This window comes from Vanessa tameamea, chromosome 9, assembly GCF_037043105.1.
Source record: "Vanessa tameamea isolate UH-Manoa-2023 chromosome 9, ilVanTame1 primary haplotype, whole genome shotgun sequence".
Taxonomy (NCBI): Eukaryota; Metazoa; Arthropoda; class Insecta; order Lepidoptera; family Nymphalidae; genus Vanessa; species Vanessa tameamea.
Genome location: NC_087317.1, coordinates 10,670,830 through 10,687,832, shown reverse-complemented (window position 1 = coordinate 10,687,832; position 17,003 = coordinate 10,670,830). Strand labels below are relative to the sequence as shown.

At 34.9% G+C, this 17,003-nt stretch overlaps 1 protein-coding gene and 1 long non-coding RNA gene across 2 annotated transcripts; one reads left to right on the top strand and one right to left on the bottom strand.

Moving 5' to 3' along the window:
- The first annotated feature begins 8,887 nt into the window (after nt 1-8,887).
- On the top strand, nt 8,888-12,463 carry LOC113396934 (ecdysone oxidase-like). The gene is made up of 3 exons (XM_064215851.1): nt 8,888-8,999; nt 9,757-9,890; nt 10,946-12,463. The coding sequence occupies exons 1-3, from the start codon at nt 8,888-8,890 to the stop codon at nt 12,461-12,463; spliced, it is 1,764 nt and encodes a 587-aa protein (XP_064071921.1).
- A 689-nt stretch (nt 12,464-13,152) lies between these two features.
- On the bottom strand, nt 13,153-14,029 carry LOC135193439 (uncharacterized). Its single transcript, XR_010309233.1, has 2 exons — nt 13,674-14,029; nt 13,153-13,460 (listed from the first exon to the last, which is right to left on the bottom strand). It is a non-coding gene; the product is annotated as an uncharacterized LOC135193439 (long non-coding RNA).
- Nucleotides 14,030-17,003: the final 2,974 nt, after the last annotated feature.

The window sequence follows — 17,003 nt, the reverse complement described above, 5'->3', positions numbered from 1 at the left end:
TACCATGAGAGAATATACTAGAACACTATCGAAGAAGGAAACTAAGCATTTTCGGCATTTTATTATTTCAATGTAAAAACTTTTTTAATATCATGACTGGGTAGGACCTTTTTTCTTATTAAAAACAAATTATAGAAAATTATTTCAAAAAAATTAAAAGAAGGCGTTCTAGAAGTTTTCTTTTTTGATCGATAAAATCCAAGAGTCAATCAAAACTAAAACTCCAAACGTTCAACAACCAAATCAACACAAACACAAAGTGAAATAAAAATAAGATTTATTCTCGTTGTAATATTAAAATAAAACCAAGATGCCTTGCTGCTACCCCGGCTGCAACCCCTGCTACTACTCGTGCTGCGGGCCTTGTTACTCTTGCTGCTCGCCTTGCTCCGGCTGCTATTACCGCTGCTGTTAATTCAGTCGAAGCAATGCAATGTTCAACGTACTACGAAGCGTGCCGACAATATGAATTCATATAAAATTAATTTATTCAAATGGATGTTATGGAGCATGTCTTGAAGCAAATGGCGAGTTGTGGTTTGATGTCGCTCCGTCCAGAGAGCCAAGCTCCTCTATTGAGTGTGGATGTTGCAGCGATGATGACGTCGAGCTAGCCTCCGTCCTACTACCGACTCTCGGGAGCTCGGGGAGTCGTTCGCAGTTTTGCTTAGTTTGCTCATAACTAGTAATGGATTGTATGAATTTGTGTGTTGCGTAGTCTAAAAGCATTGGATATCCGATCCTTAAACTTGTGTCAACTTTTTTTTTTACATTGATATTAAGAAAATATAACATTGTTTAAAATGTTTGCCTTTTATTTACAGAATTTTAATATCTGTAGTTAAATGCGTGTGATCGATTGCTTACTAATAATTTTCAATTTGGTAACTAAAACTATCAAGAGGTTACCGACGTCTTCTCTCCGGTCTTCTTCGGTGCAACGGATCAACGGAGTTACGTTCCGTCAAGGGCTCTGGCTGACAATTTCTAGTTGCCTAGATTGTTTATATGCTAGTGACCAGTATTTCGTAACATGCAGACCCACATTGCCCAGTGTCCTTTTCTCAAAAGCTTTAAGTGCATCGTATACCTTAATGTTTAACGGCCTTTTAAATATTACAGTTAGATCCTGAGAACTGAGTATTTATTAGGTATTCCCATACATCAATCCGAATTTGCAATGCATCGCAAATATCTGAGCTCACACGAATGCATCTCAAGAATATCCGATCTGACGACCGGGCCACATATATACGTCACGACGTCGTCAATGTGACGTAATATCGCAAGAATGCGCGATGCGACTCCTGGCCTATCCACATATCCACGTCATGATGTCAACGTGGAACGGTACGGTAACGTGCCACGTCGTGCTAGTGCTCGGAACGGCAACGTCGCCGTAGGACGCTTTGTGCTTACCTAGACGTCTTTTCTTTATTACTTTTGCCGTTAAAAGTCAGGAAAATTGATACATTGTGAATGTTTATCGAATCATTTTCAGCTTCTGTTAAGTTTGTCCTTAAAATCATATATTATGTTGTCCTAAAGCACTGGACGTTCAAGTTAAATCTGTAAATCAGTTGATATTCTGACATTTTTTATTTACAAATCACAACTAATCGCTAAAATAATGAAGCATTAGCTGAGCGAGAGCATCGAGCCACGTGGGCTAACGACGTGACGCGCCGTCCCACGGTGACGTGCACTAGCACGGACGCGACGTGCACTGGCAACGTAACGTGGCACGTTACCGCCTCGTTCCACGTTGACATGACGTGGATATGTGGATAGGCCAGGAGTCGCATCGCGCATTCTTGCGATATTACGTCACATTTGTTAACACGTTAGGCCGCTCTGAGACAGCGTAGGGGATAGACGCCGCCGCCGCCGGCGCAAAAGCTCTTCAAATGAAGATATGCTCATTCTAAGATAATCAAATCAGTTATCTTCAATTCTCAAAGCATCAAGCAGTATTTTCGAGTAAAGTAGTTCCCAGCAGCGTTCATAGTCGTAATGAGTGGATGAACCGAAAATATTTTTCTTCTATATCTTAAGAATAACAACAGTGCAACAATCTTTTTGCGATCCTTGATCACAATTCTTAAAAACACATCCAATACGTCTACCGTTGTAGATATGAGCACCTGAACCAACGCTTTGCCGGACGAAATCGTATCGCAGCAATTCGCTTCGCCAGTTCCTGAGATGCGGTGTCGTATCGCATCGCATCGCATCGCATTTTTGTGTAGGCGCCCTATTTTTGTGTTTTGGTTGGAAGGGTGAATGAGGTAGTGCAACTACAGTACCGGCACACGGGGCATAAAATCTTAGCTCCCAAGGTTGGTGGTGCGGTTGGTATGATGTAAGGAATGGTTATTATTTATAGCGCCAATGTCTGGGCGGTGGTAATCACTTATGTGGTTTATTTACCAATTATTTAAAAAAATATAACATAAATATGCCTCACACATTCAAAGGTAATTAATAAAAGAAATGAAGATACTAAAGAAATAAATAATTCATTATTTAAAAATACATTCAAAATGTAAATTTCGCCCCCAAACATCATGCCACAATTATGTTATTACGACGTTATATCATATAACAAATACTTATTGTTTTTTCCTTTTTAAATATTATTAGAAAATAAGCCAATAGGTATAATAGCGATCTCATTATGTCTCCTAAGAGACGGAGTGGGCACCGCAGGTTTTTAAAGGGTATTCCGGTGTGTTAGGGTTCATCAGGCCTTATAGGCATGGCCGTAGCCAAGAATTAAATTAGGGGAAGGGGTTGCTCTGGTAGAGTAAAAATTTTATTTTAAAATAAGGGATTAAAATATAAAATCATTTTTTATTTTATTGTTAACTAATTAAAAAAAAGTCATTATTTTACATAAATACAAATTAAATTCAAGTCAAGATGAATTCTTTTCAAGGCCAATCTAGTTAGTCGTAACCGTTCTCTAAAAAAAAATTTCCCAAAAAATTTTTCAGGTTCCTCGACGAGGAAATGTGTTGCTATCGACGCTGTGTTCACGAGTAGCTTGTGAATAATAGGGAACGGTACTATATACATTAGTTGTCCAGAGCTTTAGTGCTAGTGGTTTAGTAGGCCATTGCGCAGTAACCATTTTTAACCACTTCGCTCGCCACATTATAAACCCCTTCAATTCCCAATTTATAACGTCACGGAGAATAAGGCTGTAATATTAGACCGCGCTATTCAGGTCACAGGTGCTGGCTCTAAACATCTGTGGCATCAGTAATTATAGCTATTAGCTGTGCTATTAGCTAGCCCATCACTGACTTGTGAGTAGCGTACCGTCAACGTGATCACATGTTGCAAGATTACATCTTTGTAAATAATTACAAAGATTTATCATTATTGAAAAAAATCATTAATCTAATTGTTGGCTATGTTCAAATTGATGAGAAAATCTTCACATTGAATCGTGACCAGCAATTGTCAGCCACTTGTGACCTCCGGATCAGCAGCCTAATTTGTTCGTAGTGACGAATAAATTAGTCTTAGTGAAGCCCTTATATTCATGTTGTCAATGTCGCATTAATTTCTAATATATCACGTTCAAGTGAGTTTCGAGTTTTAAAGAATGGCTCTGCAGCAATATATCATATCGATGTTAAGCGGTTGATTCATTTATAATTAACTAGCTGTTACCCGCGGCTTTGCCCGTGTAGAATATGAATATATTTACAAATTAACTTAAAATGTTACGTTAACGTAATACCTCTTTGTATATATTGGTGTGTACTTCAGCCCTTAGGGTAGAATATCCAGAAATAATAATTAAATGCGAATCAACTCATTTTTAATCAGTATCCCAAAAATAGTTTTTTGTTTTCTAACTTCACTCTAACTTCAAAATGACAGACTTCCAGACTAACCTGTATACGGAATGTTAACCCCCCCTTAGGCGTAAAATATCCAGAAACGCTTAAATACGTATCTACTCATTTTTAATCAGTATCCTAAAAAGAGTTTTTGTTTTTAATTTAAAAAATGACGGACTTCCATAAAAACTTTCATCCCTTATTTCACCCCCTCAGAGGTAGAATATCAAGAAACGCTTAAATACGTATCTACTCCTTTTTAATCAGTGTCCCAAAAATAAAGTTTCATGTTTCTAACTTAAAAAAATCCATACGAACGTTCAACCTCTATTTCACCCATTTAGGTGTAGAATATCCAAAATTCCCTCCTGAGTGGGTGTCATGATATGTTATCTTATAAGTGTACAGTCTAAAATATAAGTTATATGCTTCTAGTTCTAAAAATTCTAAACATGACAATACTTTCAACAACTTAGAAACTTTCATCCCCCTTTTAAATCCTTTACTGCACTTTTTTCCAAATAAAAAGTTGCCTATGTCCTTTCTCAGGCTCTAGACTATTTGTGTAAATTCCAGTAGTTTTGGCGTGAAAGCGAGACAGACAGACAGACAAAGTTACTTTCGCATTTATAATATTAGTATGGAAGTATGGATTGTTATTTCAATCGCTAGAGAGTTCCGATAATAACCGCGTCTGATCGCTGCTAAATTCAAAGTGCTACAGGGAGAACCGCGGCCTCCGACGCGCCTTTTGATTTGACGCTTTTGATTGATTTGACGCGCCATACCATCGCGAACTTTTTTGTAGATATTTTTGAGGTGTACAATTCTGTAGTACATTATTTTGATCTATCTAGTAGGGTTCAGCCAGCGTTTACAATGTAAGCGCAAAAAATGTATAAATTTACGACATCGCATTAGAAACTTTTAAAATTATCAGTGTTACTTAACTATATTGTCTATGTATTATATACAAAAACCTTCCTCTCGAATCACTCTATCTATTAAAAAAACCGCATCAAAATCCGTTGCGTAGTTCAAAGATTTAAGCGTACAAAGGGACAGAGAAAGCAACTTTGTTTTATACTATGTAAAGATATATTATTCGGATTTAAAATTTAATTTTTAATCCAAAAAGACCTAGACGAAACCACTGGAGTTACAGACGGACGTTATAATAAAATATATTAAAAATAAATTAATGCATCAGGGTCACACAAATGTAATGTGAAGTAATTAACTTTACATTGATATTTAAAAAGTACATTGATACGTCTAATCATTGTAATTTTACATAATATAATTGAATTTGTAACCGCGTAAAGGTGTAGTAACATGGTGTATTGTAAGCGATACTCTGCGACGTTCTAGCTACTTTGTTTTCCACATAGTAAGTATTATTATATAAAATTAATTTCAAATATTGGCTAGAAAAATAGCTTTTTATAATTTATATTAAGATTATAATATATTTTATTTGACGATGTTTGTTACTAATGAATAACGTTCAAACAAGAGGATAGTTTCTAATCAAAACTATTTAGATGATGTTAATAAGGATGTAGATCAGTAGTTCCCAAACTTATTTTTCTCGTGGACCACCTATTGGCATGTGTTTGTAACCACAGTTTGAGAGAAACACTAAAATATGAACTAAATTTAAATTTGTTTAATATTGGTGCTTTTAAGCCTATCCTTAGTAACCCTACGAGTATTTCAGCAATTAAAATCTATGAATTTGTTAGTTAGAGATTCTCTCAAATTGATGACGAAAAAAAAAAAAGGTTTGTACCTTTGGCATCATGTATTTATAGTGGTGATGAAGTTCATGTCTGAACAAGCATTAAGCATTGTTGGGCGGATAGCGCTTTGCAAGTCTGTACACGAAATTGTACGTAATATCGAATACGCAAGTTTGGACAAGTTACAGTCGCTTGCCTTATTAAAATATTATCTGCTTAGTTAGGTACTTAAAACAATGTAGGTAGGCCCTTATAAAAACTATGCTTACATTTTTGCTCTTTACTATCAAAAGCAGATAAATTTTCGTGGACCCCCATTAACATCTTATGGACCTCCATTTTTTATTCAAGCCTACGTAGACCCCCAGCAAGTCTCCCGTGGACCCCTGGGGGTCCACCTGGACCACTTTGGGAATCACTGATGTAGATCATATCCTGTCGCAGGTTTTTTAATATTATTTAACTTCTAATAAAGCTGACTGGTATAAGTTATTAAAACGATTAATTTTTTGTATCGTATATTTTCTAACAATTATTTTATACTAGCAAACCGCCCCTGCTTTGCACGAGTCAATGCTGATATTAAATATACTACAGAATGTCTTTATACACAATGTTCACAGTTTTTTCAGTCAGTTTAGGGCTATGTTGCACATATCATATATCTCTATTAAATGCACAATGTATTTAAGGTACTCCTTGGATAAGGATGAATGCTGTATTGCTTTAAATCTATTCGTAAATAAGTCATTATTTCTCGTAAAAAGTTAGGAATAAAAAATGGTTATTGTTGTATAATAATATAATGTTTATCCCTAAGAGACATCGCGAACTTTTTTGTAGACCCTTTTAAAGTGTAGTACATTACTTTGATCTATCTCGTACGGTCCAGGCAGCGTTTGCAATGTAAGCGCAAAAAATTGTACTTATTTACGCTAATTATGCATGTTTTATACATATAAACGTTCCTCTTGAATCACTCTATCTATTAATCGCATCAATATCGGTTGAGTAGTTCTAAGCATACATAGGGACAGACAGACAGCGGTAAGCGACTTTGTTTTATACTATGTAGTGATATTTTAATATAGCCTTTTCCAGTTGAAGAAGAGTAAAGATTAAAAAGCAGTTTGCTAAAAGCTCTTATATATGCATAGCAATCAGAGTAATTTTAATTGCTGCCGTTTACCTATTTTATCAACACAACGGACCAGTTACGGTTTGGTTTAAGTTGTATCGGAATAGAATACGTATATATATATACGTATTGTAATCGTTAAAAATAAGTAGAGCCCCCAGTTTTTGATTAACATATCTTTATTTGCAATACAATAGTATAGCAATAAATTATCCACAATTTAATTTGACTTTCAAATTATCGATAGCGATTAATTTCATTAATATTCAAACCGCCATTTTTACGCAATTCATAATTAATACCATAGATATTGCATCAATTAAATGTCGAAGTTGATTATTTGTCTTTAGTTCGGTTTGCGGTCCTAGGTAATGTCCGACCGAAAGTTCGGTTTCGGTTTCGGTTTAGTTTCGGTTTCGGCGGTAATCTTGCCGAAACTGCGACCGAAACCGAAACTGCGTTCGGGAGTTGCCGCGCTGTGCTCGGTCATGATCGGAGCGGTAATTGTCTAATCATGTCGTGACTTGCATGTGTTCGCAATGCGCTTTGTTTGTTGTGAGTTGGGACTGGGATATTATAAAGAATCTTACTGAGGTACTAAAGGTTTTTTATGAAGCTATACTTGATCTGTCATATGATAACGCATGCATTTTCCTTGCAATTCCTTTGATATCACTATTAAATTGGAAGTTGCAAACTAGAGACGAAAATTAAAGCGAAATAATGAAAAACATGAAAACACGGTTGCATGAATCAATGAATCGACGATTTGCATACGTCAAAGGACATCCTGTTCTAATAACCTCAACATTACTGGATCCAAGATTTAGAAGCACATATCTGAATTCTGACGAAGTTGACAGTGCCACCTTAGAAATAGAAAACCATTTGAGGATTTACACGGACGATGTTAGTTATACAATAAGTGAAAACTGACATTCTGAAAAATGATAGCCATCTTGTTCATCTAGAATATCGTCTCCCGAAAAGGCGGAAGGGCTTTGGGACGCCCATGATAAATCTACTTGTAATTTAATAGGAACCTTTGGTGTGGAGAACAGTGATTGTTTACCCCAAATTAAGACAACGATTCAAGCACACTTGTCATAACTAAAAAAAAAATTCAAACTTAAAACAGACTGATTATATAATGATAATTAGTTTAGATCTCTATTTTCCCTCTAAACATGACTTCTGTAAGAAAGTTTCGGTTTCGGTTTCGGTCGTAAAAACCAGTTTCGGTCGGACACTAGTTTTAGGCCTTAAGTTTCAACCTTGCTTCATACCAAATTTCGCCAAATTCGATTCAGTGGTTTAGCTATGTAACATAAGCTGAGTAACAAACAAACAGACAGAGTTACTTTCATATTTACATGCACAAAAAACGTTACCGATCTTGTTGTTTCTTGCTGAAATCCATTTTTATGAATTATTCGATTTGAATGGTTCAAGTAGAAATTACAGGAATTACTATTATCGTTTTCCTCCAAGATTCAGTAGTTCCAGAGGTAAGACATGCAACTAGAACGTGTTTCATTTTTGTTAATTATTACTTGATGGTAGGCCTTTGTGCAAGACCGTTTGGGCAGTTACTCACTCATCAAATATTCTACGGTCAAACAATAATAAGTATGTACTTTTTATAGTGGTGTTCCAGTTTGAAGAGTGAAATTACGGGCATAATAAGCTTAGCTCCAAGGTTGGTGGCGCTTTGGAGATGAAAGGAATGGTTAATATTTGTTACAGCGCCGATGTCTATATCTAATGTGGGCTATTTGCCCGTACAAATTACATAATTTTTTTTTTTTTTATTTCGTCGCGACAAGTGAATTGTACAAATGAATATTTTTATGGCATGTACGAAACCTTAACAATTAACCATATTTTTTAATTATATATAGACTATATTTTTGTCCATATTTAAAAATACCGAGAAAGATTCAAATAATTAATGAAAGAAGCTGATGAGTAACATAATAAATGAAAATTTATGGTCAGAAATGTGGTAGTTTTAATGGTTTGACATGGAAGTTATCGCTTGATGGAAAAAAGGGAATACCCCAAGAATATTTTCAAATACGCAGACGCTCAAATGACTTTCTAGGTCAAGGTAACCAGAAATGTGAATTTGATATTTTGTTTTTATTTCAGAAATGGATTCTGCGGTTGTTTTTGAAAATGCTATACGTATACAACAGGCTCTGAGCGTTATCGGGACTCTCATGCTCACCGCCTACCTCTTCCCCAGGCAGGCCACCGTCAAAGGTTATACATATTATTAAATTAATAATGTTCATGAAAACGCATAACAATTTTATAAAGATCTGCGTCTGTCATACCAAGGTCGTCGAACGCAACGTTAATTTTAAACACAATTATTGTAATGTATTTGTAGTTAGTACTGCGGCTTTGTAGATAGTGCTTACACAAAGGCCTCCTACTAATCTAAATGAAAACTTCATTAAAACTACGATCAACCTACGAAATTCCGTGTAATACCAACCAAGTAATGAATCGGCTTGCAGGGTGCGCCAGTGAAATTACGGGCATAAGGGCATAACATCTTAGTTCCAAAGGTGAAGCATTGACTATGTGAGGATTGGTTTATATTTTTACATTGACAAAGTCTATGGACAATGTTTACTATCAGGTAGCCGATTTGAGGGTCTACTGTCTGCCAATATATTTTAAATTAAAAAATCGCCTCGTATATATATAGTTAAAGGACAAATCAGACACATGGTTTGTATTTACAACATCTTTTATCGATTTCTTCATTTTATAAAACGTATCTTGCAAAATGTATGCCATTTTAAAGAATTCCTGCGTTGCAAAGGTTCAAATTCAGGTAAGTATCATTCATATTCAACATGCTTAATTTTTGTAAAGAATACATCTCATTACGGAAAAAGAAAACATCGTCATTAAGTGGCCAAGAGTCGTACGTAAGTCAGATAAAAGAACTGCCATTTGATATCCAAACATAATTCTTAACAGGTACTGTTCTTTTTATTTTCGACAGATTTTGAAGAATACGACTTCATAATAGTTGGAGGAGGATCGGCAGGGAGCGTGATAGCCGATAGGCTATCTGAGTGTTCTCAGTTCAAGGTGTTGGTGATAGAGGCAGGTGGTGATCCACCTATGGAATCACTAGTAAGATATTCTTTACAAAATTATTTTTAATACTAGAAGAATCACCATATAATATATATTCTTTTCCTTTAAACTGTTTGGCATTTTTTTTTACTAATAGAAAATCTGCGACAACAATTATCATGCAGAATAAGATGTCTTTTTAATTTTGATCGCAGGGGTCTTTCTTAAGTGATCGGAATGTCACCTTTGTAGATTTTATGAATCTAAATACGTTGTGTACGTTCGATAATAATAAGATGGTAATTCGATACAATCGGAAAGAGTGCAGGACTTTTTTTCCGGAGGTACAAGAATGATTACACGCCAACTTCTACACTCCAAGCTGATGCTGATAATTTTGTAATCTCTGCAATTTTATAATTAGCCATTAACTCAACCAGAAAGAAGGTGTCATTATAAAAAAAATAATGAATTGTGTTATTTTACGTTCGATATCAAGTACATTTCTTAATAATTATAACAAAGCCTTTAAATAAAAAAAAATGTGCGAGTCGTACAATAGTTGTACATGACGTGTAACCTAAGTAAGGTGAGATGTCAAATGCAACAATAACATTATAAATTATCGGAAAATGGGTTGATACCATTGACGGAAAACTATAGCATCAAAATCAAATAGGGCAAGATTTCCGATCTTTCTGTTACACAGTTCACTCAAAAATAGTGCTTTAAATTGAATAAAAATAATACCTAGTCTAAGCGGCTTATCACAGATATATGTATGTATGTACTTTATGATAAAATTATCTATGGCAGTAAAGCTCTTTCGTAAGTAATGGACGTGGACTCTTAGATATCTTGTGCGTAGTTGGCGTTACCGTTGAGAATGGCAGGCAAATTATAATAACTTAGCTGCTGCCATATAGCCTGCATCTGGTTCTCTACTTTTGAATGACGTTTTCTTCTGCGTTTGTGTGTGTAAACTTAAAATGTGTACTATGGTCATCACTATTCATATCTGTTTATCTCGGTAACGATATCTGGACAACAATCATTTATTGAAGTGTTACTAAGTTACGTAGTTTTTTAGGCAAACTTCTATCTATTTACAGGTACCGGTGCTATATCCATATCTCTCAAATTCGCAGTATGATTGGAATATAACTTCAGTTATTGAGCCAAATGCGGGTAATGGTCGAAAAACTAAAGAATTTAATCTAGTATGTGCACGTGTCTTGGGTGGAGGCAGTAGTATTAATTATATGATGTACGTGCGCGGTTGTCCTGGAGATTACTATCCCTGGGCTAGACTGAGCAACGATAGTAATTGGGCTTATGATAATAACTTACCATACTTTATAAAAAGCGAAAGAATGGTTAGCAAGGAAATTTTACAGTCCCCCTACAGATTGTACCATGGTACGAAAGGTTTTTTAGGTATAACTAGGGAAAACAGGCCAGAAACGAAAAAATATTTACAGGCGTTCGAAGAACTAGGTTATGATATAGTTTTTGACGTCAATGGGAAACAAAGTCTGGGATATACATTGCCACTTAATACTATAGCTGAAGGAATACGACAGACAACTGCTTATACAAATCTAGGAGCAAATAAACATAGGAATAATCTTTATTTGTTAAAGCGTACTGTAGTTACTCAAATTTTATTCGATGAAAACAATAATGCTATCGGCGTAAAAGCCCTTACACATGATAATAAAAGTATAACGCTTAAAGCTAAACGTGAAGTTATTGTATCATCTGGCTCTATTAATACTCCTAAATTACTCATGTTGTCAGGCATTGGTCCAAGAGAACACCTAGAATCGCAAAATATAAAAGTAAGGAGTGCATTGCCTGTTGGCCTCAACTATCAAGACCATTGGTTACTTCAACTATCGTTTAAAATGGAAAAAAGTGAATTGCCTGCCAACCCAATTAAATCATATCAAATTCCATTTCCAGTTGTAACTGGGTATGTGAAACTTAATAAAACGAAATCATGCGCCGAATATCAGACCGTTAATACAATTGTACCAAATGACCCCGAAGGTCCTCCTCTATCGTGCACCTTTAATTTTAAATATAAAGATAATATTTGTCAAAATTTGTATGAAGCAAGTAAAGGTAGAAACACAATGGAAACCGCATTGATTTTATTACATCCCAAATCAAGAGGCCAAATAACACTTCGTTCATCAAATCCATTGGATCCACCAAATGTTTTTACTGGTATATTTTCCGATAAAAGAGACTTGGAAGATTACACCAGCTACGTTGAAGATTTTGTTAAAGTTGTAAACACGACTTATTTCAAGAGTGTCCAATCTGAAATTATTGATTTAAAATTACCTGAATGCACAGATTGGACGTTTGGTAGTAGAGAGTATTGGAGGTGTTATGTACAAACAATGGCGACGACATCGCTACACTTCATTGGCACCGCATCCTTGGGGTCCGTAGTCGATAGTAGGCTACGTGTTTTAAATGTAAATCGATTGCGTGTGGCTGATGCGAGTGTTATGCCATCACACACTAGCGGTAATCCGAACGCGGTTGTGATAATGATCGCTGAAAAGTTGGCTGATTTTGTGGAACAAGAGCACGGCCATCATGGTCAGTGTTCTTAGTTTCAACTTTTTACATTGTTTGTCGGTTCAAATTTTACAAAAGTTTTTGTATGTATGTAGGTACTTAACCATTTTATTATCGTGTGTCAATTATAAGTCGAGAATATGTAAACCTCTACTGAATTTATTTAAAATAAATAGTCTTATTATTGTCCCCCTTTGAAACTGTTTCATTTTATGTACGAGTTATTGGTTTGTCTATTAATAATTATTTTGGAGTGTATTATAAAAGTTATTCTATTATATGATTTTAATTGGTTCATCCTTCAAACCGGAATACAATGCACTGAATATTGCTTAGTGATAGAATACGTGATGTGTGGTGCATAGAGCCATACTACCAAGCTATTATAAATGAATGAATGAAGAAAATTACAATTCCTATGTAAATTGTAAATTTCTTCTGTATTAAATTTTGGAGTGAGGCTAGGATACATTATTTTTACTTTTCATAAACATGGTACCTATATTATTCATTTTTATTATAACATCAATGTAACTTGGTAATAATTGTTATTATACTTTTATTATTTTAGGATTAAATATAATATTAGAAAATGTATTGATCTTTATTTTTTTTTTATGTAAATATAAAATATATCTAGATAGAACTTGCAAGTTTGCAATAAAGTTTTTCTTTTTTACTGTTACTTATTTGTAAACTAATCAACGAAATAAGGAAACAGAAGATAATTTATGTGACGTTTTTAATGCGGAAATCTGAGTACAGTAAAATATTCTTGAGCATTGAGAGTATAAAAAGACGTGTATGTACAATATTAGGAGACCACAGCAAGATCAAAATATTCAAAATATTTTTGAAATATTGTTTTGAACTTTGAGTTTATTAAATGACGTATACAATATTAGAATACAATTGGTTCGCTAAATTTAGGAACAAGCCGGACCACAGCAAGAGCGGCAGAGACCACTGATACAACCTCCTATACAACCGTGTCCGCAACTGTAATAGGAGCCAGCTACTCCACCACGGGCTCTGAAAAGCATATGTAGTTAGCAGTTATTAAGCAAGTAAATCGATTTTATTATTATGAACAAAGAATTTAGTCGGACATCACAACATACACGCACCGGGGAGTTCACGGCCTCCTTTAATAAAGAATCTTATGACAATCAGATAATGTGAATTTGTGTAAATTTATTTGCCAATAAGCAGCGCTTACAAGGATTCTGTATGAAGTTTACGAACCCATGAATGCAGCCAAGTTCTCCGCACGGACCCCTGCAGTTTGCACCAATTGCATGCACACAACAGGCTGCTGTACCTGAATCCATACGTGATGCATGAGGCCCACACGGCCCTGGCATTGGACCTTGGCAGCCGAGACAACAATTTCTTACTGGCATACTTGAATAATTCTGGAAATTAATTTCTCGTTTTGCTAACAGATGCCATACTATTAAATAAATTATAAAGTGGTATAATAAGTCTTACTCTTTTGTTTTAAAAAATGTTTTTGAGAAAAAAGTTATTTTCCTCGTTTTCCTGTTGCTTAAAGTATTTTTGGTTATACCTACTGACATTTATTATTTTTTACAGCAGAACATTTATATTTTATTCCAAAAAGTTTTAATGTCTATTTAAAACAGAATAATATGTAAACGTCATTGCTATTTCATTAATTTTATATTCTGTCACCTCAAGTCAAATTATAAGTCTTGTTTTTATAATGATTAAAATTATTTGACGAAAAAATTAGAAAATTTCAAACATATTTTGAACGGAAAATTTTAAGTATTTATTTCTGAAGTTTATTTATTTAATTGTTTTTTTATACAATGCCTTGCTCTTGTGGTGTGCCGTGCTTCGGACAAGTTGCTGGGGGCTCTTACCCGGCTCCATTTTGTGGACCTTGCTACGGAGTGTGCGTTGGACCCTGTGGGAGACCATTCGGAACATATAGTTGGCGCTTTAGGCCTAATTGCTGTTAACAAATATTTACTGAATTGTTGGTCATTTGCTTTGTAAATTAAAATAATTTTGTATATAATTACTGATTTTTTAATGTGCCTACCATAATTATGGTACCATATTATTATTTTATTAACTTAAAATTTCTATGATAGATTTTTGTTTGTATCATTAAGACATGTTCAGGTGTTGTGGACTAGAATCATCGTAAGCATATAAAATTAAAATGTTTTGTTAGCATATTCTGCAACTCCTCTATCAATGATTTACAAAATTTTATTAACAATTTTAAAACGCAGTGATTCCATTCTCTTTGATGATTTTCTCGACAAATTATATACCTTGTAACCAAAATAGTTTCACAAATATTAGGGGGTTTTTTAAATTTTAAATATTTTTTTGTGTCAATTCGGAAATATCAATACTAATTTCCCCTTTTAATATTATAATAGACTGCAATAGTGAAACAACAACTGTAATCTAAAGTTAAATTTTATCCTTTGTTCTAAAAGTGGATACAGGCGTTTTCATTTTCATTAAATGTAATGGTCTTGCGAATGCTTGACGAAATTGAAATGAAATGAGCATTACACTGCGCAACATTTTGCAAGATTTTGAAATAATAAATTTATCTTTCTCAATGTGACCGCTTCGTCTGATGATTCTACTGCAGGCGAAGACTACGTTACCCATCATAAACGTATTCAAATAAATGTTGGGTTTGATAGAATCTTGTAGTCATTTAACAGAATAAAATGTAATAAATGAATATAATGTAAAGGCTTTATGGTATTTTTAAGTATGAAGGGTCAATCCTTTAACCATTTGTGTACTCATGTACATTTTATATACCTGGCTTTCTTCGACAAATTATGAATACAGTAATAGTAAGTTTCTGTATTACAGTATGCGGATGATTCTCTTATTTACTCCATTTAATAGTTTCTATGAAACTACAATCGGTCTTGGAACTCAAGAGAGCTCTGTCGAACTATTTATTAGATTATTTTCAGTACTAAAACTATAGTTTACACATTTAAAATGGAACTAGAGCAAAATTACAACTGAATGATTGTGTTAAAATTTATACTAAGTTTAACTCAAAATATAACAGTGAACAGGGATAACTACAAGGTGCAGGATGAGTGTCATTTACTGGATGGCTTGCCATATGAATTGGCATTTATTACATCTGGCTAATCATAGTTTGAAGGGAATATATTGAGCGGTCGCTTACTAAGGTGGTCAGAACAGTTCAAACTGGAATATGGAATATGGTCTGATTGTGCCAATACGAGGTCTTCAATTGACACAGCGCTTTCGACTTTGTTCCGGACGTATTCCATTGAACCATTTTGGTTTTCTTATTTGGAAAATATGTCAAGTGATACTATATCTTAGAACACAGTAGTTTACTTAAGACAAAGGAATGTGTTTGAAATTAAGATATTAGAATATTTTTATAGGTTCGATTGCGTTGAGGTTTTAGGGGGTATCCTTGCTGATTCTACGTCAGATCCAGTGAGAGTTGTATAAAAAATGATGCAAGACATTTATACGAAAATTATTTTAGATCTTGTGAGCACTAAGTAATCTAAATTTCTGTAAGAAATAAAACTAAAAACTAACGGTTGTAACTGCAATCATGAATATATGTTTAGTATATTACAAATGTATAATATGTATGTGTTTTAATAATGCCAATGGTGTGTAAATAAGATAGAAAATAATTTCAACTCTTTTATTAAACATGCACAATTAACATTCACGTTCTTAGATTTAACAGAACAACCCACCACTTATATCCTGAGAAATAAGACTATGCACATTGCTTAGCAACTAGGGCACGGACCGCAAGGCGAAGGGCATGGACCACATGGTCCACAGGGAGGACAAGGGCCGCACGGTCCACACGGACCAGGTCCACATGGACCAGGTCCACACGGACCAGGTCCACATGGTCCACACGGAGAGCAAGGCCCGCATGGCGAGCATGGTCCACAAGGAGAGCAACCACCGCAAGGTTTCGGACATGGGCCGCAACCACCGCAAAAATTTGGGCCACAGCATGGTTTGCAGAATCCTGGGCATGGAGAACACGGAGACGCGCAGGGGGGACGGCACGGGCCACAAGCACCGCATGGGCCACATGAACCACACGGGCCACATGAACCACATGGGCCGCAAGGCCCACAAGGGCCACATGGGCCACAAGAACCACACGGGCCACAAGGGCCACAACTAGGAAAGCAAGAGCCAAATGGACTACAACAAGCCATTTTGTACTTTGTATATGTTGTTGTAAATTTATTTAAAAAGTTTTGTAATTTTTTTGACACAGTTCACTAGAATTTATTATTGTATAATATTTTTTTATGACTTGTGCATTTTATGTAAAAAAATATAATAAACTAAACATATTCATCTTCCAAAACGTTGACTGTTCGAAATTTAAAATTATTATTTTTTAATAAAATCATATTCGACAGGTATGTTTCAGCTGGCAGCATTTAAGACTGACTGGTAGACATATAAAGAATACCTTCTTCATATAAAAATATTAGTCACAATATTCTTTACTTTATTAGATATTCTACGAATTGGTAT